This window comes from Cebidichthys violaceus, unplaced genomic scaffold (genome assembly GCF_023349555.1).
Source record: "Cebidichthys violaceus isolate CVI_PGR_0920_01 unplaced genomic scaffold, fCebVio1.0.p SCAF_6, whole genome shotgun sequence".
Taxonomy (NCBI): domain Eukaryota; kingdom Metazoa; phylum Chordata; class Actinopteri; order Perciformes; family Stichaeidae; genus Cebidichthys; species Cebidichthys violaceus.
In genome coordinates this window covers 3,988,053-4,014,448 of record NW_027176816.1, presented here as the reverse complement: position 1 = coordinate 4,014,448, position 26,396 = coordinate 3,988,053, and the positions used below count along the sequence as shown (strand labels likewise).

General features: G+C 38.0%; 1 protein-coding gene across 1 annotated transcript; it reads left to right on the top strand.

The window, feature by feature from the left end:
- The first annotated feature begins 646 nt into the window (after positions 1-646).
- Positions 647-25,550, top strand: srms (src-related kinase lacking C-terminal regulatory tyrosine and N-terminal myristylation sites). Its single transcript, XM_068732750.1, has 8 exons — positions 647-1,239; positions 5,267-5,388; positions 9,661-9,827; positions 15,989-16,136; positions 16,819-16,977; positions 20,323-20,504; positions 21,793-21,949; positions 22,858-25,550. Exons 1-8 carry the CDS (start codon positions 860-862, stop codon positions 23,055-23,057), a joined length of 1,515 nt encoding a protein of 504 aa, XP_068588851.1. The 5' UTR covers positions 647-859; the 3' UTR covers positions 23,058-25,550.
- The last annotated feature ends 846 nt before the right edge of the window (positions 25,551-26,396 follow it).

The following is a 26,396-nucleotide window of genomic DNA, read 5'->3' as shown; positions in this document are numbered from 1 at the left end:
TTTGAGCTTGGTTTAGAGTGTTTACGTCCTTATGTTCAGGAACCCAGAATTGTTTTTCTCAAGATAAACACTTTTTAAGTATAATCAACTTAATACAGTGATTATAGGCCAATATGAAGATCACGATGTAACAAAGATAAATAATACAACAGAGTGGAGCTTGACTTATTATGTTGGTGGAAACTACTGTTTAGCAAACAGACTCCATCATTGACTCAACCAAAATGACCTTCAGGGAAAACTGTCTACGAGCCAAACAGGCGCACACTCACACACACACACATGCGCGCACACACAAACAAACACGCACATTAGTACCCTCCCCCCTGTCACTACGCAGGTGTGTCAGCAGCAGGAGCTGTGCAGAGCGCCAAACCCAAACTTTTTACGCACCGTGCTGCCGCTTCACCTTCACCTTCCTCTTTCCCACCTGAGCATCAACTGCTGCAACGGTTTTCATTCATACCAGATTACAATGGATTAAAATATCCTCGGGTTCCATGCTTACGTTCCCGGTTCGCATTGGGTCACACCGCCGAGTCCTCGCAGGGAAGCGATCCGTCTTGGATGCCCTCCATTGCCGTTTCCGCATTCCCGCAGCCGCCGTGAACACTGCAGACGCGGAGCTCAGATCCATGATCTCAACAGAAAAAACCGGTTCCTCCGGCTAATCTACCCAAGCACTGCTGTCGGTGCAGTATGTTTCCAGCCACGGGAACCCGGAGGACTGGACGGCTGATCACTGCGGGCTGTAAGAGGCCGTTTTCAGCGGACTGAGGAAGTCTGAACCGCGTCGTATTGATCGGTGTCACGGTAAAACCTGGAATAACCCCGCCACCGCGCTCCTTCATGTCCCGGGATGGAGAGTTGCTGTCGCTCCTGTATGCCGTGTTTAAGCCGGTTCTGGAACTGCATATGGCCAGACATCCGTTACCCAAACGTCCCCAACAACAACCATGTCATCGCCAATCCGGCCGCGCACACGGCGGAGATCCGCACCGTGTCCGGCGACATCCGCGTCCCGTCTCCCAAGAAGCGGCCGGTGCAGCTCTACGCGGCGCTCTTCGACTTTGAGGCCCGCAGCGACGACGAGCTGACGGTGAAGGAGGGGGACAAGCTGTCGGTGATCGAGAAGCGGGGGGAGTATGTGCTGGCCAAGAAGCTGACCGGGTCCCTGGAGTCCGGACTAATCCCGGCGAACTACGTGGCTCTGCTGCAGGACGAGTTCGCCAAACACAAGTCAGTGTTGAAAATGCAACCTCTGCTCTTCTTGTTTTGTCTCCACAGCTCTTATCCCGTTCATTCATTCCCCAAACGACTGCTGATTATATGGTGTTCAGTCTGCTGTTCCACATGCTGTGAGTCAGTGAGGATGTGTCAAAAGATCCTATAATCCCCCAAAATGTTGCCACAATATATTCAAAGGACACATTTGAAAACACAGAGGGGCGTTTAAAGGGACAGAAGGTTTGACTATATTATACAGAGTATATGAACATCAGCATGAAACGTGTTTCCATTCTGATAACTGTGACATCCTGAAAATAGAAGCTGACCGGGGTTTGACTTCTCTGCTGTTAAAGACTTGCTTGTGTTGATACAACAATATCAAACTGGTTCAGTCACCACTGAAAACCACTAAAAGGGCTAAATGTAACCTCAGACACTGACATTATGTAATTTGATCTGATGTGACTTGTAACGACCTTCCTGATAGATGTTTACAGTTGAAAGTCTGATTTAAAATGTGTATATATATATGTGTGTGTGTGTGTGTGTGTGTGTGTGTGTGTGTGTGTGTGTGTGTGTGTGTGTGTGTGTGTGTGTGTGTGTGTGTGTATGAGCTGAAACAATAGTTAATTTTTGTCAGCTGTTTTGATCAGTTCACAAATTTACAGATTTGAAGTCTTCATTTGGCTGTTTTTTTTTTTTTTACTTGATTTACTATTTCTATGTCATTTGAAATTTAATATTTATTGAGTTAGATGAGTAAATGATCCATAGAAAAATGTTCTGCAACTATTTTTGATAGTTGATTAATAATTTAAGTAGTTTCTCAAAGCAAAACTGGTCAAAAATCCACTGGTTCCACCTTCTCAAATGTGGATCTTTGGGGGTATTTTGTGATATTAAGTTAAATATCTTTATGTTTTGATCTGTTGGTTGGACAAAAAAAGTGTTGTGATACACAGATCCAACTTTTTCAGTCCGATGCCTTGGCTTTAGATATTGGCTGATGCCAAGTACCGATCCACTACCATTGTTTAATCAATAAGCTGTATGCCTCCCTGTGTGGAGGAGACTGGGATTGTCTTTATTGTGCACTTGAATTGTAATTCCTGCCAATTTATAGATGTTTTTTACAAAGTTGCTGGTGTACAATTTATTATGTTTTATAATAACAATTACAGTTATATCTATGTATTTATTTGTAACATTTTATTTGACAAAGTTAGGAAAGTGATGTTTAAATCAAGCCTGATGTTTCCTCTTTTTAAATGCAGCATCACATTTGTCAAAACTTAAAGAGGAAACTAAAGTATGTATGTATGTAAACATAGAATTCATTTGAAGAGATTGGCCTCATTGTCACCAATACCCGATCCAGCTATTTAAGTTAGTATTGTGCTGCTAATGGGTATCTTCATTATTGATTATTTTCCTGATTAATGATTAAGTCTGAAAATTTAAATAAGAAGAAAAGAATATCCATCACAATTTCCAAAAAAGCCAAATTGACATAATAAAAAAAAACTTTTTTTTCCCTGTTGGACCGAGAGTCTGAAACCCAAAGATTTTTAATCTACTGTCAAAGAAGACTAAGAACCAAAAATATTCACATTGGAGGTGGAACCAGGGAAATATTTGCCATTTTGGATATAAGATTAATATTTGCATAGTATTTGTCTGTTGCCTATTAAGTTTACAAACTGAACTCGAAGCCTACTGGCATCGTCCTGTCGTCCAAAGCAAAGTTGAACACAAATGTTTGGAGGTGAAACGACAACCTCTGCTGCTGTTGAACCAGACTGGAGCTAAAAGTAGCCCAGAAGCTGCAGCTGCAGGTCCTCCATTATTCATTCAGCCTGCAGGGAGTCCTCATGTTTCAGCACAGAGCTCTGCCTCTTTCCTTTGACTTCTTTGTCTGCGTTCATGCTGCCATTTGAACACCGATTCCACATGTCCCACTGTCCTCAAACACAACACAACACTGAAACTGAAGATATAGGCCTCAAAACAATAATAGCATCCCTTTTGATAATGTTTAAGCTTTATTCTTTGTTCCAATGATGAACATCAACCCATGACAGAAACTATTTTTAGCCTGAGAATGAGTAACCAAAAAGATCAAAGCACCAGCGTTATGAGTTCATGCTGAGCTCATGTGCTTTCTGCTATTTATCTCCTGCAGCATCACTAACATTCCTATGAGATAAGTCACACCCCAAAATAAAATAAAATAATAAAAAAAAAATATATATATATACAAAATGTTCACATTTATTACTAAAAGACAGTTTCATGACAAACAAGGCTTCATCTTTTCCTAGTGCATGATACAATCATTTGTACGTGCAGTAGAGAATATGCATCAAGTTGTGCCTTACAGTATGACTTTCATGGATTCAGAGGCTTACTGTGTGTGTGTGTGTGTGTGTGTGTGTGTGTGTGTGTGTGTGTGTGTGTGTGTGTGTGAGAGATGACAGGTAACCGTTTAAGAACTGTTTTAATTAGTAATTTTAAAGTCTGAAAAACTTTTCTCCTGTGATGCAGCTTCATGATATTCCAATAATATTACTGTGATGCACTAAATTAGGACCTACTTAAATTAATTTATAGTAACTTAATAGAGTTTTTGGCACTGCACATAACAATTATTTTCATTATCGATCAATTTGCTGATTAGTTGGTTTATCAATCATTTTATCTACAAAATGTCTGATGATGGTGAAAAGCTTTGAGATAATGAAAAATCTATTTTTTTTTGTCAGACCATCAGTCTAAAATTAAAAAATATCAAATTAGATGTGATAGAGAACAGCAATAAAAAAAATCTTGAATATTGGCAGAAACAAGTAATTGATTAACTCTCCGTTGATCAGTTTCAGCTCCTGTATTTATACTCCTGTAGTAACTCTGTATCCCTGCAAAGTTCCCATAGAAACTTCTAGTGCTGGTACATTTTTATATTTAATCTTAAATGTATTACTACAGCACAATAGTTCTAGGTTCTGTTATTCAGCGATGTCTGCTGTTTCTTGAGTAGCAGGCTCTTGTTACTGTAAGTGAAACCTGAATGTCAGGCAGAGCAGGCACGCCCTCCCGGATAACAAAGTAAATAAAGGTCCGTTTCTGTATGTGAACAAGCAGGCAGGACTCAATGACACTTAAGCACTTAAAGCATCTGAATAACAAATTCCTCCAAAGTATTCAATGTTACATATCAGTGGTGGAGGAAGTATTCCGATACTTTATTTAGTAAAAGTACTAATACCACACTGTGAAAATACTACGGTACAACATTACTATTACTCATGCATTCACGTTTTTAATCTACTAAGAGTAACTTTATTTTTGTTATGATATAGGCATTCACCATTGACAAAAGCTGTAGTGTTTCCAAGCACCAGAGTCCCTTTTAGAAAACCTCTCATTTTACTGCAGCCGGGTCTGACAGTCTGCCCCACTCGGTACTGGTTCTCCCGTGCCTACCTTTCCTCCAGCGGGCCCAGCAATACAGCCTGGGCCTCCCGCAGCGTGGTGTTGGCTCCCAGTGGAGACCGGTGGAACAGCGAGGTGAAGCTCTGCTCCCGGCTTTGTCTGATTTAGTGGGGAATCGGACCCGATGGCATTAAGATTAACAATATAGAAATGGCTGATCTTCTCACTGTAGCATGAATTGGAAATACTCAGGTAAAATACAGATACCTCAAATGTGTACCTTTGGTGTATTCTGTTAAATGGCTGACATCATTCTCACAATGAGGCTTCAGATTGTGGCTGAACATGCTGCTGCTGTTATAACTGATATCTGTGTGTGTGTATTTACCTTCACACATGTTCTGCTTCAGTGTGTACGAACTTCTGCATGTCTACATTAACATGTACCACATTCTTCTTCTCTTTGTTCACTCCTCTTTTTATTAATTTGACCATTTACTCCCATCCTTCTCTGTTTTCATTAATCATGATTGTGTTTTTCTTTGTGTTAAATGTCTTGATCATCCATTTATCTCACAATCTATATTATCTGTCCGCTTTTCAGGTGGTACTATGGGAATATAAACCGTGTGAAAGCTGAGAAGCTGCTGCTGGCTTCCCAAAACAAAGATGGCTCCTTCCTGGTTCGCATCAGTGAGAGTCACAGTGATGAGTACACAATCTCTGGTAAGCGGCACCGCCCATCCATCACACACAACAGTGACCTCGTTCATCTCTTATTTTCTTTCTTTGTTTCTCATCCTGTCTTCTTTATATTTATTACACGGCCTTCATCAAACTATTCTTCACGCTCCGTCTTTAATTCCGTCTGACTGTGGTTAAGTGGAGAGCCTTTCAATCAGAGGGTCGGCGGTTCGATCCCCGGCTCCAGCTAGTCTCATGTCAATGTGTCCTTGAGCAAGACACTTAACCCCAAAATTGCTCCCGTAGCTGCGTCTATGGTATATAGATACTGAATTGTAAGTCGCTTTGGATAAAAGCGTCTGCTAAATGACTGTAATGTAATGTCTTGCTTTAGTTTTTTTTAATGTAGCTGGATCTTGCTGTGAACCTAATGCAGTAAATCATACCAGTTGTAAAAATACATTCTGATAATTTACCAAAAAGTCTGTGATTAAGGTAATATTAAACTCACAGGGGAGAATTCACAAAAGGATTGTACGGCTTTTGTGGCCCCTAAACCTGCACAAATAAGACAAAAAGAAATTGTGTCACCCGTAAAAGAGTGAAATGCCCCCCTAACTGTGTCTCAGTGCTCCTGTGCTATCTGCACATATTTCAATTAATTAATATGCAAATGTTTTGCCCAATCTGACCCTTTCTATGCAGATGAGCCTTATTGGAATCCAATTCTCAAAATCAGCACACAGTCACAGTGAAACTATTAGCGTCTTCAGAGAATTGGTGGTCACTGAAGCGGATTTAAAAAGGGCGTCTGCTCAAACTCATTTATTGTGGGATCCAGTGACAGGATGCAATGAAAAATACATGAATAAAGTTTCCCCACATGTCATTTCTGAAATACGTGAGAACAAAATGAATGAAAGTTAAAGTTATTATATGAATGAGTAATCAAATAATATTCTCCTTCCTCTGCAAAAAAAGGTGAAATTTGCACTCAGTTGAAAGCTTAACAGGCTTGTTTGCGCAGTAATATAATCTGTGAATGGGACCTTGAGATGTGGAAGATAGCGGTTGCAAGTGGTGCACAATTTATGGTACTATCAGTGACCGCAATCTCTTCTTTGTGAATTCGCTCCTCTGACTTTCACGATATGGAAATTCTAGAAACTCCATGTTACAGTGGCCAGAAGAGCTGGATAATGGTAAAGAGTAGCACATGTATCCAATATTTATACATAACCTCAGTTACCAAGTAAGGCTGCAGCAGCAAAACCTTTTGAGTGTATAGATTTGAGTGAGGGTGCCTATTTATTTCTGATGAATTCAACTTTTCATTTACAGAGGAGGTAGAAGTACTTATGTCGTTTTGTAGTCATCTAGCCACTTGCTAGCAGCCGCATTTTCTAAGACGCATAAAAGCTTCAGAATTCATGTATTCATATTAACTGATATATTTTATGTCGTAGGAAAAAAACATTTTAATAACTTAAGTTTGTGTTAACCACAGACCTTGTTTCAGGCATCTAACCAAAAACCCATTCAAAAAACTGTTTACTTCGAGATGATGAAAACAGAAAGGCAAACATGCTGACTCATTTCCAGGTTTTAGGACTCATTCCTGCAGCACACTATAGCTAATTTCTCTATTAATTAAACTCATTTTTTAACAGCTTTGATGAGTGATCAGCAACAGATATTCTATATTTATGTTTTTTCCATATTTGCATCATGGTCTGAATTAAATTGTGATTTATTTAGTTACAGGATTTCTTTCTAAATGCATTAAAGTGTATTTATTTGAATGTACTTTCTGAAATTGCAGTGCTTTTGTTTCGGTGGGAATCCTGATGTCACTTGCTGCATTTCTTCTTCCCCTCCTCTCTGTTTCTCTTCATCCATCACCCCCTCCAGCCACTGTCAACCTTAATCTCCCTGCCTTCGATTTTCTCTCTCTGCTCCCACTATAGAGGGCAGGAGGTGACACAACATGCCCTCAGGCTGCCATGTTGGAGGTTGACGGTGGCAAAAACGAGTGATTGCAGTTTTTTAAACTGCTACGACTTCAATTGGTGTTGAATAGAAATAATCTCTCTTTTGATTTTCAAATATGGAGCTGGTATTTTTTGCGACAGACTGACCAGTTTTGTGTTTGGACGATGTGACACTGTCTCATAACAGCATCTGGTCTGCTCACTGTTATAGTCCAGTGTTGCCAATGTTGCAAGTAGATATAGTTATGGATGTGTCCGTGCATGCTTCTGTGTACGTTAACGGGAGAGAAATTAAAAAAGATAAAGAAGTCGCTGGCACTGAACTGGACAAGACGTTTGGCATTGCAGTTTATTCCTTCATCTTGATTCAACAAATATAATTGACACGTGATGTTGGGGTGTTGTTTTGGTTGTTTGTTAAGATGTAGAAGCAGTATGTAACTCTCACTTATTTAACTGTGTTAATAAGTGAGCTTTTGAGGCGTTTGTAGTAGGGATGTGACGAGAACAGATTCTTCGGTGCCAAATCAATGCTAAAATTTAGAAAACGTGACTGTACCGCTGGTACCGTTGGCACAGGGGATCAGACCTGGAGACGCTAACAAAATGTTCCTGATAATGCCACATTGTAAACAACAAATATATGTTGAAATTGGCAGTAGGAGAGCTTGTAACGTAAGCTGTTAGCAGCCGTTGGACAGCACAATCCTGCTTGGCTTAATGTCGGAGCTGACAGCTAACGTTAACAGAGGTTCTTTTAACTCTGGAGGGAGCCAGGATAGCTGTTCCCCCCTGAATGAGTCTTCATGCAAAGCTAAGTTAATCACCTCCTGCTAAGTACTTCATACACAGGCATGAGATTGACATTGAGTTTCTTATCTTACTCTCAGAAAGAAAAAAATAAGTAAATCACCAAAATGTTGAACCGTCAGCTAACGTTGTCCATTTATTTTTTTTAGAAATTAAAATAGAACTTGAAAAAAGAAGGACTCCATAAACCCGACCAAAGTATTAACTGGAGTGTTTTGTAGACGAGAGAGTTTAATGTCTTGTCTTTAGCCACAGTAACCTACTTATGGAAGGCAGTTGTTGTCATCAAACTACACTTTTATGAATGAGCCCACAGTCAATTCTCTAATGGCCCTCCTGAGATTTGTGACTTTAAAGCCTCTGTTATTTCTCCCTCTCCTCTGCATCACCTCCAGCTCATTTCTCTCTCTGCTCCATTCTTTTCTTTTCGCCCTCTGGCTTCACCATCTTCTGCGTCTGCATTTTTTCCTCTCCACCCCTCCGTCCACTTCCTCCCTCTATACAGTCCCCCCTCTCTCCCCTTCCTGCCCCTCTTCAATGTCCTTTAGGTCCCAGGGGAAAATGCTGCCGTTGGATGTTCAATTTTCACTGTGCTGGTCCTTTTGGAATATGCATCATCAGTACTCTGTGTGTGCATACGTGCCTGAGAGTGAAGGCAGAAAAAGACCACACATTCAATTACTTGGTTTTATGGCACAATTACACAAGTTCATGTCAGATTTACTGTCTTTCCTTAGACCATATAAACACGACCATCTTCTTGTTCATGGAGCGTATAATGATATAGTTTGTGTTTTTCCGTGAGGACTAAACATATGGTATCCCTGTCTAGGATACCATATGTTTAGTCTAGTGCTTCCACATGTTGGTGTATTTGTCAGTCAATATCTTATTGTAATTTCTACATTTAGCCACATTTCTTTGATATTTAAAGATACTATTTGTAGAATTGTTATGTGATTACAGCTTCTGTCAAATATTTTTGATGGCTTTTATCTGAAGGAAAATCTCGTCATTGGTGCAGTTGATGTGTTGCTGGTCTCCTAAAAATGACGTTCCCATACAACTTCATTATCAATTACTTTTTGAAGGAAATATATTTTCTGTAGGGCGGCTCCTTTTATCAAAATGTCATCGTTATCGCAGTATGGCCTACTGCGATTTTTAAATTGCAGGAGGCCCAATAATTGTTAAAGGTGAAATGTGTGTCAAAACACAATTTAAAATTAAATTTTGTTGTGCTGCAGAAATGTCATATTCCTTACATCATATTCTACATACTTAAGAGAGCATCTTTCTTTGGTACAAAATCACAACATAATCATTTGAATATGTTTTCCAATGAAAATTTGAATAATGATGATGATGATGATGATGAGTCATGAAGCGTCTCCCTCTTACACAAGTCTTCTTATCTTCCCAGCAAACATAACTCTTTTTCTGGTTGTGACAAAGACTGAAATGATAAATTCTGAGTTTGATAGTGAAATAATCAGATTTGTCCTTCTTACAGCCCGAAGTGAGGGAAAAGTGTACCACTTCAGGATTCAGCGCTCAACCATCGGGGCGTACTTTGTCTCAGATAAGATCTCTTTCGCTACACTGGGAGAGCTGATCGCCTACTACCAGAAAAACCCTCGCAGTCTGGGAGTGCTGCTGGAGGAGCCCTGCGCCCAGCAGGTAGGACACAGAGAGATGCTCACAGAAACACTCTGTTATTAGTTATATTCTGAGGACCCCGTGAGATAAGGAATTCAATTGCCCCTAACCTTAAAGTTAGGGGCAATTGAGTATGGAATGTGCTCAGGGTAGCTTGTAGTGATGAACCTATATAGACCATTATCACAAGACCCAACAGTGTCTCAGTGTCTTAGCGTCTTGTTGTTTTGGTTTTATGGCTAACAACTGTTCCTGTTTCGTTCAATCTCAGTCCTCTTATGAACCTTGCTTCAGCTGGTTTTTTTCACAGAACAGACTAGCTGCGTCTACGGTGTGTAGATAGATACTGAATTGTAAGTCGCTTTGGATAAAAGCGTCTGCTAAATGACCGTAATGTATTGTAATGTCAATATGATCAGAACCCTAAAACACATGAATTCACTGCCCAACAATGATGTTTACAGAGAGGAATAGAGCTGAAACAAGTTGTTTTAATAACCACAGATTAAGTCCCTGCACACACATTTCTCTTATTAGAAGATGAGAATATAACATTGTGGCTTTTTTGGGTGACATCACTTCACACCTGAATGAACTAAATTTAAAGTTGCTGGTTAATTCAGGTATGTCAAAGAAAGTTGAAAAAAAGTCATAGTATAGTAGTTTGAAAAAAGTCATAGTATATGTCTTAAGAAGTCATAAAAAAGTCATAGTATTCTATGTCAAGAAAAGTCACAGTATAGAATGTAGAAAAAAGTCATAAAACAGTCATAGTATAATATGTCGAAAAAAATCATAAAAAGTTATAGTATAGTAAGTCATAAATAGTCATAGTAAATTATGTCCAAAAAGTATGTTAAAAAAGTCCTAGTGTAGTAAGTCATAAAAAATGTGTGCGATTACGACCCTGGCACAAATGAAGCCACATAGACTCAATAAAACAAGTATAGTTTGAAAAATATATTTTATTGCATGTAAAGTTTATTGCAAATAAAACAAACAAAAACTTCAAAAGATCATACAGTGGTGGCTGATATCAATGCTGCTGCAGAAGGTGAGAGAATGTGGACGGAGCTTGACCGGGTTTTTAAAGGCCAGCTAAGAGGTGCCAGAAAACCGGAGGGATAATGGAGAGAGCATATCCAGATGACCTGCAAACAACACGTCATAGAAAAGTCAAAGTATACTTTCTCATAAAAAAAAATCATAGTATAGTATGTCGAAAAGTCAATAAAAAACTAAAAGTTGAAAAATGACAGTATACTAGTCAACAAAGTCAAAGTATAGTATGTCAAAAAAAGTCATATTATAGTATGTCTTAAGGAGTCGTAAAAAGTCATAGTATTGTATGTCTAAAAAAGGTCATAGAAAAAAATGTATTAAAAAGTCATTGAATATCTGATATTTTCCTCAATAACTTTGTATTATGGATACAATTAAAGTCAGAGAGAGAGAGAGAACACTTTTTACATCATTTACCATCCTTTTCATTCAGTTGATCATTCCTGAGTGTCGGGTTTGATGAGTTATATCATTTCAATTTCCCCCAAAACATTGAGCCTAATAAATTAATTACAGTGTTTCAGATAAACCATAATCTGGGTTATTAAATAATGACGTCACAATCAGAATTTCAAAACATACAGACGCAAATTAGCGTAGATTAATAAATAAGACAAACGCATTCCGCCGGTAGAAATCGGTCCTGCGCTTATAAACAATAGAACACAGTACAAATACTCCATGCAGTTTATTAAACAGGAAACAGACTACAGAGAGAACACATCTTTACTCTGGCAGTGATGGTTCTGTGTCTTTATTATTGTTAGTACAGTGCATGTGTACAGACACAAACTCCAATCAAAAGTCTCTCCAGCTGTTAAATCTGACTGACAGCTGATCCAACTGATCCACCATCATCAGAAACAGACGTCACTTAAAGTGACATTACTGAGGAAAAGACGTCTCATTGCTATTAAAACATATTTCCTTGACTCCTCTCTCCTCGCATGGTTTCCTTCCGTCTCTCAATGCATCCTGACCCTGGTGGAAGGGACTAAGAGGCAAAAAAAAGTGAGGGAAACAGAGGATGCAATTAAGAGACTTGGGATGTAACCCATAGTATACAGTAGTATGTCAAAGAAAGTTGAATACAATTCATGAAAAAGTAATTGTATAGATTGTGAAATTAGATGAAAAATGTCATAGTATAGTATTTAAAAAAAAACTTGATGAAAAAGTCGTAGTATAGCATGTCGAAATAAGTAAAAAAAGTCATAATACAGTATGTCAAAAAAAGTAAAAAAATAAAAATTTGTATGCAGCATGTTAAAAATGTCAGTTTGTCATAACAAAATGCAAAGAAGGTCATTGTAGTATATCAGCATATGATTTGTTATGGTAAATGAGGTCTTACTTCCATATATAAACACATAGTTTCATTCATACCTGTTTTAAAGTAATCGTATACAAATGGGTAAAAACAACACGTGTTTAAATGCTGTTTAATTTGTGACTTTGAATTCATGTGGAGCCTGAAACCAGAACAAGCTGGTTTTGAGCATTTCAATTGGACTCACCAATAGTGATTTAAATGCAACAAGAATCAATTGTGTCAAAAACTCACCTCAACCACTTGCTGGAGTCACGTTGTTGCATGTTGCTGCTTTAAATATCTATGTATAGGATAACGTGAAAAATAAATACCAAATGATATTCGTACATTACCTTTTTATTTCTATGCCCCTCACCAATACATGTAGGTAAAGTTTTGACAAAATAGTGCTCAACTACCTTGGACCTTGTTTTTGTAGTATTTCACAGTGACGACCAGCAGCCAATAATGACTCATAACAGTTCCCCCTGATGCTGATAATTCAAGAGGTAAAAGTCTAATTCAGGCAGCAAATGCTCTAGTTTTTAATCAGCATCTTTTGTCTCAGCAGTAGGACTCTATAACAAAGACCCTGAATTCATCTTTCTATTGTTGCTCTGCAGCGGTAATTTAACGAGTGCTGTCCTGTGCTCTGTATGCATGAATTAATAAGAGGCAAACATATTTTGGAGTGTAATTAACCAGAGAATAAAATCATGCGGCATTGCTATAATTACTCAAGCTATCTCTGCACTGCAGCTTACATTAAACCCCCAGCGAGTATTCTTTATTCATGGCTCATCAGTTTGAGGCTGGCGGGAGACGACATTTTCACTACAGACTGAGAAACCACCTTTTCAAAACAGCCACTCTTTACACTTTAGAGAGACTCAGATTTGAAATACAAAATGTTGTTTTTGGATAAGGCAATATTACGTACCATTTACAGATATTAAAGACGTCAACTGTGTGGTTTTCCTACATGGACAAAGAAGTGTGTTAGAACATAAAATCATTTTTACTACAGGGTCAGAGCCATCAGTGAATCCTCCTCTTCTCTCTTCCCTTCCAAAAGAGGCTGTGAGTCTGAGGCCACGGACACACTGAGGCAGAAACACACACATCATATGCAAATACAACACACATAATCAACACAAATGCTTTCAACATACAACATCAACAGCAAACACAAACTGCATAACACATAACTGCATGTCCTGTAGGTATTTTTTCACTTTGATATTTAATTATCTTTTTATAGATTTTAAAAACAGTCAACACATTAAACACATTTACATTTGTGTTTCAAACCGTGAGCAGTGAGATGGAAATACATCAAGCTCTAAACCACAGTTGTTTAAGAAACATAACTATTCATAACTTAAAATGTATGTAGAGTTGTACACCTCCCGGCTGCCAAAACATTTTTGTTTTCAGTTTTAATCCAAAATATTGCTTTTATAAATAGGCTCACTTTTTTATACAAAGACGTTCTTGAAGTGTTTTCACAGCCGCCCTTCGGCAGCATCACTGGACTTAAACACAGTCTAGTGGTTGATCAATCAGTCCTTCAAACGCAATAATAAATCTGCTTTTAGAAAAGAAACTCTCACATTTAGATTTAAATACTACATGTTTTACCAGTAAAACAAGTCACGAACGATGCTTTCAGTCACTTTTTATTGACTTGGCAGTGCACAAGATCTTGTTTTCTGTAATTATGTAGCCAAGGAACATCGTCAATAAAAGCTGATTACGCATGGTATTGAGGAAATGTCTGATTCCTCTGATAGCTTTTAGATTCTAAAGGCAGATTTATCCTGCTGTTTAAATGCCTAATGAACTGCCCAACTGACTGTAAAGCCCAAGTGGTTACATTTGTCACTTTTAAAGCTATTTGCCATGATTAGATTATGTCATGCATAATTATAAATGAAGGGAGACATTTTAATTTACGGATTAACAAAACAATCTGCCTAACCTTTTTTTTAAATAATTATTATGACGTGGAAACAAATGATAGATATAATTTTCATGGTGTTAAAAACAACAAAAAAACTCTTTTGCTGTATAAAGTAAAATATGTATCAGCAGAATGAACCCGAAGGTTGTTTATTTCAATTTAAATGTCCTTCTACATTTCTGTTTGTTTTGCACTATGTAAACCAGGCATTTGTTGGTTGTTTTAGACTAAGCAACTGAATTAAATGTGTGTACACATGTGCACATTAAAGCAACAATGCTGAAGAAACAAGTTGCTTTGTGTATCCCCTGATTAACATTTTAATTTTTTTATATACAATCAAGTTGATTTGTAGTTTCTTATTTATATGTTAATGATGACTAGTTGTCATTTAATTTATTATTCATGTGTTTTTAACCAATCATTTCATTGCTCTTTTTTATTTCATTTTATGTTCATCAAAGCACTTGATCATTTGAACAATATCTTCATCACCTGATTGTTACTTACAATAAATTTGTCATAAATTCTTTGAATTCACTTGCCATTTATTAAGCCTATTGTTTATTCATTCTTTCAATCATTAATTTGTTTTTCACTTACCTTACACAATGCTGCTGATATGTCAACACATCTGCATCTCCATTGTGATGGCAGATTTCCACTGTGACTTATCTATATTTTTATTGTCATAACACTCAGTGTTTTGGCCCTTTTTGTCTTGTGAGATAAAACTTTTTTTATAAACAAGGTTAATGATGTCAGACATGGTCAGTGAGGGTCCTCTCAGGCTGAGTAATACTGTGTGTGTGTGTGTGTGTGTGTGTGTGTGTGTGTGTGTGTGTGTGTGTGTGTGTGTGTGTGTCTTAATCAGGGGCATGATATTGTCAGCTTAGATAAGGGACTGAATGGGGATGCAATCAGTGGACCATTCAATGGTTAATCACTGAATGGTCACTGTTGTCCAGATGTCCTAGTGGTGACTCCTCCTACCTCACCATGTGCTCAAGTCCTTTATAAGTCGTACACAACCAACACTCTGGGTTCCTTCCTCCTTTCAGACCGCATTGCATCCTGTATGACGATTGAACCTTCTCCGCGCAGAGAATAACTACTTTAAAGACAATCTTCTTTTCTCAATGTCAGTATCATAGGACTCACTCGGTACTATTAAACCGTTTTTTCCACCACACCATCCAAACTGAAAAAAGAGAACACTAATCTGGGATCATGGTAAAGTCTCTTTTTTTTCCATTGTTAAATTAGAAAATATTTATACGAGAAGAACATTTTGAATCGCATCAGAACCTTTTTGCATCAGGAGGGAATTAAACTCAGGCTGTTCTTGATGTAGCCCTGTTTGGTTGTGTCTCTTGTCACCTTGATTATCTCTCCAAGAGATCTGTGAACAGAAAACAGTCACAGTCAGACAACCAGCATTAAAGATATGTCAAAAAAACTAAAATCAGTGTGACGGGAAAGTGCCAAGAACATGTAATTTAATGAGTCCACAATCAAAGACGTGTTGTAATCAACACCTACTTTCTCTTTCCTTCTTTTAGTAGATTTCAACAAATACTGGCTTCCGGCTTCGCACAATTCCTTCATGTTACAACTCATACAGGGATCATGTACATTCTGCATGGTCCTGTGTGTCAACACCTTGTACTGCAGAGTGGGGAGTTCTATTATTTAAAATGTATAATCCCTCTTTGTTGGAAAATTTGTAATAACTGAGTTGCACATTTGGTTTGCAATTGTTTGTACCTCTGCATCATCATCGGCACACTTATTTTGAACTGTTTTGATTTTAAAGTTTGGACTCACCCTGTTGTCTCTGCGCAGCGGGAGCTGTTTGACATGGAGCCATGGGAGAGACCTCGAGAGGAGTTCAGACTCCACAAGAAACTGGGAGAGGGACACTTTGGAGAGGTGTGGGAGGCTCTGTGGACCACAGAGGACAAGAAAGTGGCCATAAAGACGCTGAAACAAGGTACAAATGCAGGATACTGTTCAGAGTATAAAGCATGTGACTGAAGCTCATGTTAGAAATATCTCTGGGGTTTAAAAAAAAGCATTTTCTTCCTCATAAAACAACTGATGTTTGTTTTGAACATTTTTAAACCAGTATTTCTTACATTCATGTTTGCCAGCCTGCAATCGTCTTCTGTGCATTTTGTTGGCGATTGCTTCTTTTCCTGACACATTACAGCACCTGAAGATCATTGGAAAAGTCTGAAATCATTGGAAGGAATGTGTCTCAAAAGATACAGTAGAAACCAAAACATCGCTCCATAGCTAGAGCTCAAAAACTCTACAGGGTACCTTTTAATTGAAGCAGCAAAAACGGATGGTCCTGTCGCCATTAAATAGTAATTTAACACCTTGAAAACTATATAAAAAAACACAAGGGACTGTGTTAATTTGGAACCATACATAATAAAGCATAGAGAAAGAGAAGTGAAGGTTATTACATGCAGACAAGCTGCTTATTTATGGAAATGTGGGAAGATGTGTGGAGAAGAGAAGATGTGTGGAGAAGAGAAGATATGTGGAGAAGACATAGTTGTTAAGATAAGGACATGAAAGAAGCATAAACGACAGTGAACAACAGGACAACCAAGATGATCAAATGAAGTATACATTTCTCAATATTTATGTTTCTACTCCTCCAGAGGACACAAAGCAGGACGAGTTTGTGAAGGAGGTTCAGGCGTTGAAGAGCCTCCATCACCCCAAGCTGATCCAGCTGTTGGCCATGTGCTCCAGAGGAGAGCCGGTCTACATCGTGACCGAACTCATGAGGAAAGGAAGCCTCAAGTCCTACCTCGCCTGTGAGTGCTGACACACTGACACACACACACTGAGACACACACACACACACACACACACACACACTGACACACACACACTGACACACACACACACACTAACTAAGGCATGGGTTGCACAGGTAACCTGAGCCGGAGTCATTCAATTCTATAAAATGAAAAATGCACGAGAGACGATACAATGATTGGTGCATATTTAACCATAAAAACATAATTTAAAAAAAAGTTGATAAAATCTCTAATATTTTAAATATGTCAGCGCTTCTACACAAATATGTTGGTGAATCAGTTGATCAATTCCTCAACAAGGTGGTTAATTTCCTGTTTCTAAACGCCACACTCCACTGTTGCTTTAATATGCAAAGAGGTTTAGAACAGGAAGTTAATTTAGCTTTTCTTGGGGTTTGAGAAATTCAACCCTTACCTCAGACATTTTTTGAAAGCCCTCTGAAGCAGTATTTAGGCCAAGTGACGGTTAAATCTCTCCCCCTTAAAATCCAAAGCCAATGGAATTATAATCTGGCAGCTCTGCTCGGCATAGAAATATTGTTCTGACGTTTTACAAAAGGCTTTAATCACAGGGAGTCTTAGCGAGCAGAATGAAGGATTTGACTCTGATATGCCTCATTCCAGTGGGTGTTTTTAAAATGTGTGTGTGTGTGTGTGTGTGTGTGTGTGTGTGTGTGTGTGTGTGTGTGTGTGTGTGTGTGTGTGTGTGTGTGTGTGTGTGTGTGTGTGTGTGTGTGTGTCAGCATGTCAGGACTGTACTTACAGTTATGTTCATAATAATAGCAATGTGTTTAAAAAGGTGAGTAAACCTCTAAATTCTTCAAATAAATTGTATTTTAATGAACACAAATGCATTGGGGACACTGCACATTCTATTTCAAAGCAAGAAAATTGGAAAAAGTAATTGAATTTGATAATATTTTACAGAAAGTCAAGAAATATGTTAAAAAAAATAGCAGTGTTGACATCTTTCTTTACAAACTCAAAAATGTACTGTATAAACTAAGAAATGCTTGAAGATTCAACTTTCCTGAGAATCATAAACTAATATTTAGTTGCATAACCACGGTTTCTGATAACTGCTTCACATCTGTGGCACATGGAGTCGACCAACTTCTGGCACCGGTCAACAGGTATTGCAGCCCAGGATAATTGTGCTACGTTCCACAATTCCTCTGCATTTCTTGGTTTTGCCTCATGAACAGCATTTTTTATGTCAGCCCACAAGTTTTCTATGGGATTAAGGTCCGGGGATTGTGCTGGCCACTCTATTACTTGAATTCTGTTTGTCTGGAACCATGATTTTGCTCGCTTGCTGGTGTGTTTGGGGTCATTGTCTTGTTGAAACACCCATTTCAAGGGCATTTCCTCTTCAGCATACGGCAACATGACTTCTTCCAGTATTCTGATGTACTCAAACTGATCCATGATCCCTGGTATGCGATGAATAGGACCAACACCATAGTACGAGAAACATCCCCATATCATGATGCTTGCACCACCATGCTTCACCGTCTTCACTGTGTACTGTGGCTTGAATTCAGTGTTTGCAGGACGTCTGACAAACTCTCTGTGGCCCTTGGACCCAAAAAGAACAATCTTACTCTCATCAGTCCACAAAATATTACGCCATTTCTTTTTAGGCCAGTCAATGTGTTCTTTGGCATATTGTAACCGCTTCAGCACATGTATTTTTTTTAACAATGGGACTTTGCGGGGGCTTCTTGCTGGTAAATTGGCTTCACATAGACGTCGTCTGATTGTTACAGTACTCACAGGCAATCTTAGATCTTCTTTGATCCTCCTGGAGCTGATCATTGGCTGAGCCTTTGCCATTTTGGTTATTCTCCGATCCATTCGAATATTCGTTTTTCTTTTTCTTCCTCGCCTTTCTGGTTTTGGCTGCCATTTTAAAGCGTTTGATATCATTTTAGCTGAACAGCCTATCATTTTCTGCACTTCTTTATAGGTTTTCCCCTCTTTTATTAATTTCTTAATCAAAGAACGCTTCTTCTTCTGAACAGTGTCTTGAACGACCCATTTTACTGCATTTTGTCCTTTTCAAGGACAAATGCACAGCCAGTATATGCAGCGTCAGTTGCCTTGATCCTTAAATAAGGGCCACCTGTTTAACACCTATTTTGTTCACATAATCAATGACCTCACTAATTGAACTCGGCACTGCTATTTTTTTGAACACGCCCCTTTCAGTAAATGATTCAGTTTCACAGAATCAGCAGCATGCACGTCATGCCTGTTGGGTCTGTTGGTTTTCTATACCTTTACTAAACCTTCTAGAAACTTACTTGCAGTGTAGAAGTTGAAATTCTAACAAAAACAGTGATTTATCTTGCTAGTGATGTGGGACTGCTATTATTTTGAACACAACTGTACATGTTATTTATTTGCTGATCTGCACAGCCATTAACATTCAGATGTATGAGTCATTTAGAGTCACTCATGCTGCAAAACATGAAGGAAAACATGCGCCACTCATTTACATTGCAGGTTCTTACATCTAGCTCCTGTATTTATCGAGTTTGATGTGATGCGACATGTAATGTAATACCACAAAATAAAATAATAATGCAAATGCCTCTTTACTGTGGCAATTGATTCTTTCGATATTTTTGCTCACCAGGTGGGATATCGTACCTTAAAGGTGCAATGTGTAGCCACATGCTCCGAACAAATAGGGGTCTGCATTTTACCTCTACTACTGGGTCAATACAATCTAACTTTACGATCATCATTTGTGGCAGAAATGAGAAAGCAACTGGTATTTCTGTTTCGTCCTCTCGCCAACAAGAGACTAATTTGCCAAGAGGAGGTGGTTCGTTTCCCGGAGCTGTCACACGCCCTCCTCCTGGCAAAGTAGTCTTTTGGAGGTGTGGAGGACAAAACGAAAATACGAACACTAGTTTTCTCCTTTCTTCCATTTTGGATTTAATCCAATAAACAAACAATCAAAACCCACACAGACCATGGATGAGTTTTGTTGGGGACATGAGGGTGACATTGCCTTGTAGTAACGTCATAGATTTCTGACAGATTTCTTAAGTTTACAAGACAGAATAACTTCTGCAAAAAAGACAACTACTGTTGTAAACTTGGGCCAGGATCAATAGATAATATAAAAAAGATACTGTACATACAATTTACTAACTCCAAAAGGTGGATTTCCTGTCATGTTTAATGTAAAAAAATGTTTAGTTGTAAAGTGTTTTTAAATACTTCTTTAGTGCCTCTGTCAGAACTCATTGATTGTTTGGGTTATCGGAAACAAATTCATGCTTTTCACTAGTTTAGCTGACAGTTTGTGTTTGTGTGTGTTTTCAGCTGCTGAAGGCCAGGTGCTGACATCAGCTCATCTGATCTACATGGGCAGTCAGATCGCAGAGGGCATGGCCTACCTGGAGGACAGAAACATCGTCCACAGGGACCTAGCTGCCAGAAACGTCCTGGTGGGAGACGATCTGGTCTGCAAGGTGGCCGACTTCGGACTGGCTCGGATTATTAAGGTAAGTAAGGTTGCATGTCTGAAAAGAGAGACAACATTAACTCATAGTATGAAGCACAGGGTTTATGTTTGTTGTCTCTTCAGTCAAGAACCATTTTCTTCTTTTAGAAAAACACTGATTCTTTATCCGTATTCTCTTTAAATATGTATAGTGTGCCTTGTTGTTCCAGTATAAACTCATGTAAACTTAATGTGTACCTCCATCCTCCAACCATCTGTCCAGTATAATGGAGCAGCACTCAAATTTGCATAATTGACTTTGTTAGTGTGTTATAATAACAGAATGTTTTATTCATAGAGAGCTTCCAAGACATGGAAAGATTTTATATCAGCTCAGAAAGATATCGCTTAAAGATTGTTTGTGTAATATTTAAACAGTAGTACATCATTACCACATTACTTGAGAGACAATGATATTTACTGTAAATAAATAGATTCTCCAGGAAGAAAGTCTCTGCTAGTCTGGTCTTTTACCTTGTTTTTTTGTGTGTCTAAAATAGAGTAATTTTATGTCATCTGCAGGGAGAAGTGTTAGACATTAAGAGAGACACATTTACCATAAATGGATTTTTCATCTGCGTCAAATAGTGTTGGTACATAATCTATGTACTGCTATACCACGACACTATTAGAGCAGTCACCAAGATGTTTCCACTCAGCTAATGAGCTGTTTATGCACAATAGAGTGACACGAAGTGCAAAGTGTGCTTTTGAACGCTACCTTTGTTGTAGTATGAATAGTTTAGTGATCAAATTTGGAACATGTGGATTTAAGTCTTTTTTTTTTCTTTCTTTTCTTAATGCAATAGACCTTTTTCAGATTAGACATTTTACTCATAAAGCCTAAACAATTTGATTTTCGGGTGTATACTTACCCGGATCTTAGGCATTTGTGAGACCTCATAAAGCAAACCCACTAGCGTTTCCTTTAACCCCTCCTCCAAACTGCTTGCTCACATGACACAATGACAGCACTAGGACATAGAGATTTAAATTAGGGATATTTAAGTGTTCCTACTCGACAGTTGATACCCTTGATTTATAGATGTCTAATTGGCTTCAAAGCCCGGTGCTTTTCCTGGGATCATTTAAAATAACACCGTCTGTTGTAGTAATGAATCTGAGGAACATAAAGGCTACATAATGTCTGTTTAAGTAAAAGTGTGTGTGTGTATATATATATATATATATATATATATATATATATATATATATATATATATATATATATATATATATATATATATATATATATGTATATTTTGTTAATTTGCCATTTTCCTCCACAGGACAGTGTGTATACAGCCAGTCGAAACACAAAGATCCCAGTGAGATGGACAGCTCCAGAAGCGGCAATTTACCAGAAGTTCTCCGTAAAATCAGATGTCTGGTCATTCGGGGTCCTACTGTATGAGATGATGTCACGTGGCAAGATGCCTTATGAAGGTATAGTTTTTAACCTTTTTATTAATCATTGGAAAAGTGTTATATGTATGCACGACTTCCAGTTACACAATGGACTTATGGTTCTAAAATACTAGGAGATACTGGGTGTTTCTCATGTGTGGTTACACCCTTCTGAGCTTATTAGGTAATTTAACTATGAAGATTCTTACATTGTGACGTTAGTTAATACAGTAGAATAATGTATTTTCAAAATTACAGTTTTAATCAGTTATATTTGTCATTATCCATAAAGCTAGTGCTTTTTTAAACGTCAGGCTGGCGATATTCTGTATTTTACTCATTGTCAACAAATCACATTAAAAGAACGGATAAGCTGAAGATAACAATTTGGAAAGTATAGAAGGATCAGCACAACGTTGTTGTAAATTTGTAAGAATTTTGATTTTAAAAAGGCAAAAACTAAAGATCTATAAACCGCTGCGCGGCGTAGTTTTTACTCAAACAAAAGGAAATAGTGCATTTGTTTGTGACACATTTTTAGTGGCTCCATTGTCCAAAAAACTATTAAAAACACATCAATGAGCGACACTGTTGCATTGGGTGACATGTTTCTTTATTACAATGCACCAAATGTGGATTAATCCGCAGCTGAAAATAGTCCCCAACAAATGCACTGTTTCCTTGTGTTTGTTTGATAAAAACTACAGTGACCAGCTGTTTATGGAAATGATTTAGCCTTTTTAAAATCTAAATTATATATTTGATTCAATATATGCTGAGCCATGTTGACTTTACCTTTCAAAGATGAGGTGTTGCAGCGATTCCTGATGTTATCGTAGCTGTGGTTACTGGATATCGGCAGTGGAATATTCCTGCCTGCAAAATAAAACGTGAAGGAATTAGTAAACTCCTTCAACTCTAATGCTTTGATGTCACTCCCCCTTTAGGAAAAAGTAACAAGGAAGTGTTGGATCTGCTGTCATCTGGGTTTCGGCTGCCCTGCCCAACCCGCTGTCCTCAGAATATTTATCGCATCATGATGGACTGCTGGGCCGCTGAGCCCTCCAAGAGACCCTCCTTCCATGCCCTGCACAGCCAGTTGGATTCAATATATGCCAGGATATACTTCAAGACTATAGAGGTATAGAAAGAGCGAGTCGTGGGGGAAGAAGAGGACAGTGGGAGCAGATTATCTGCAACTGATCATCGACAGCAGGATGGACATCAAATATGGAAATAGAGGGGGATGAAAAATAGCACGGAGTATTCTCCTCCCCCATGCAACGCACTTCCACAACAGGGTATATGTACTTTAAAAACACAAAGGTCTGAACGAGGGACAAGAGCATCAAAAGCGGACAAACAGAAGTGAATTGTTCAAGATAGAGAAGATGCTCGCCAAATCAAAGAAGAAAAATTAGGAACACTTAATTTCTTAGGCTAAAAGAAAGCAAGGCGGACAAATGAAAGACTGAAAATAGCCAAAGAAATGTGTAAATACACTCCAACCTAAAAATAAAACTGAACGCTAAAACCCTCAGCACATTCACAGAACACACTGTTTTTAATTTTATACCCTTTTGTGTTTTATAAATAATATTTTATTACCTCTGTATGTGCCATGTCTGTGTGTGCACACTTAAAAATGCTATGAAATCACAGGTCAGGACTTTAATCACCTGTCTTTTGACTGCGAGCCAGTGCTAAATATCGGGGTTATGTGCAATAATTACAGCTGGCTTGGTTTTTAGCCATGCTAAGGACACTGATGTGGATCGCTCTGTTAGTCCAACACTTTTGTCTGAAGGGAAATATCTCATCACTCCTTGCCATGATATTTGGTTCAAACCTTTGCATTTCCCAACGGATGAACAATTTTGTTGATCACGTGACTTTTTATTTAGCGCCATAATCAAGTGACAATTTCCTTTTGTCCAACGTTCTCTTATTTTGAAGTAATTACCAGACTTCCATCCCCTTCAGCTGAACTTTAAGATTAAAGGATAGGATAGGTATTTCTGAATGATTACAGCCACCAAGAACTCTTTCATTGTACATATGGCATGGGAGTAAAAATCCAAATATAGTGGTCTTGATCTTTTTATCTGAAAGGGAATGAGGGTATTTCCCCAAATTTTGAGATATAAAGTGCTGCAGGAATGAGTCCTAAAACTGGGAAATTAGTTCACATTTTTGCACTTACGGTTTCTCAAAGTCAGTGGGTTTTTTTTTTTTTATGGGTTTTTGGTTAGATGCTTGAAATAAATAAATACATACCATAATTTTTAAGCTTTTACGTGTCTCAAAAACGGCGGTTGCCAACGTGAAATCAAATATCAAGTGGGAAGCTTGGTGGTGTAGTTAAAGTCATGCTATCGTGGTGGAGCTTGACGTTAGCTTTTACTTCTGTGGATTTAGCATTTTTGCTTAAAAAATCATAAAAGTGATATTAATTTGTAAAGGTTACCTAGCTGACAAAACATGTAAGTATTAAAAACTTTGCTAGCCACAGAGCTTACTTTCTGCATTAATTCAAAATGTAATGGAAATATCCCATTGGCCTTTTGTTGAGGGAACCAGAACGATTCTAACTTCCGGATAAACCTAAAAAAAAAATAGGTCATCCCTGCAGCAGTCTATGCTTAGAATGCAAAGATGTTTCCACGGTAACTTGCTAATGTTCGCATGGTAGCTTGACAATTGACATACATGCAAAACTTAGTAACAAGTAACACACTTCACAAAAACATTGCCAATCATTAGCACGTTAAGAATGTCAGGATTGAGCTCTAGACAGATGAGAACAGTACAGCTGAGGCTGATAAAACCTGAAGCATGTCAAGTTGAGTCTGACAGGATCGCAAGTTTTGAGATGTTCTGAAATGGAATATCCTCTGAACAGTGGCCATTTGATTTATGTGACAAAATGGCCCAGGACAAAGTTAACATTTTATACCCCATTAAACGTAAGCATCTAGTCTTTTCACTCCATTTTTAATACATCCATCAGTTTTTCTGGCCTCATGGGGCCTCTTGCATGGCTAAACACTGTCAGTCTTATTAATAACCACAAGAATAAAGTATTTTATTCTTATTCATTTCAGAATTTTTTGGCGACATGTTGCATATCTAATGAACCTGAATACAAGTTTGTCTAGAATCGTATGGAGATTTTCTTTATCGTCCTATGACAATTTTTTTGCCAGTTGACCCGGTGCTTGAAAAGCCAGTGGGCCATTGAGCCATGTGTATAGGATATAAGTTCTTAAACCTCTTTAAGAGGCCCACAGAGGCCAGTTACAACTAGAGTGACTATGTTTACACCACAGACTGTCCACACCACAGAAACTACAAAAATGAATAAGGCAAAAAAACTGTGAATCAGCCATATACAGAAGGCCCTTTTTTTTTTGGGGGGGGGGGGGGGTTCTACACTACAAAATTGCACATAATTGTTGCAATGCAATTTGAGAACAATGCAACTTTTGTCTTTTATGCATGACCATATACAGCAGACAAAGCCAAGTTCAGGAAACTTTAGCCATAATCACCAAATCACAAGATTGAGTTGTATGTTTTAGGCTGACTGCCATCAGGTACCAAACACCAGTAGTGCAAAGAATAAAATATTTTAACTATTGTTTTGAGATGTGTCTGTCTTTATCATAACATCTGGTGTCTTTGTCATGTGCTTGCAACTACACCCAGGAAGAAGTACAGTACAGATAAAGTAAGAATTGAAATGTGGAATGAATGAGTTTACGGTGAATACGTCACACTTTTCAACATTAAGTGTACGTGGGGAAATGAAACCCCTTAAAAGGTGGTGACTACAGTGCAATTATCAATCCACTGAATGACAAAAAAAAAGCGCTATTACACTTCAAATATTCCGTTTTTAGATATTTTGTCGGTAGAAATGTATGACTTATATGTGTTGACTCAGAGATGTCCTCAACACATATACATCACTTATTGTTTGGAATTATTGAGGAAATACTTTTATAACACTTCAAATATTCAGTTATTAGATGTTTTCTCGGTATGTAAGACATTTACTTTGAAATATCTCTTAATTTGTAAAGTAAAAATGTCAGATGTTCTGTATAGGTGGAGTCAACGATGCCTTGATTACATATACATCAGTCATTGTCATTGGAATTATTGAGAACAATATTTTTGTAGCATCTTAAAATTTCAGAAATTTGCAATTTGAAGATACAAATTCAGTTCAGAGTATTTGCGTAGTAAAATATCTTAATTGACTGTCAGTCAGGTATTATTAATTTTAATATCTTTCCAGCAACCCGCAAATCAAAGAATAAAGACACTTTACGCACAATTTAGGTGTATTGTCCCTTTAACTCACGAGATGCAGGTACAAATGTTTGTAATTGATGTAAATAAAATTAATTGAATCTTATTTCCATTATGCAATATGTATACTTTGTTGGCATCTTATTTTGAAAACCGAATGTTGGTGTGT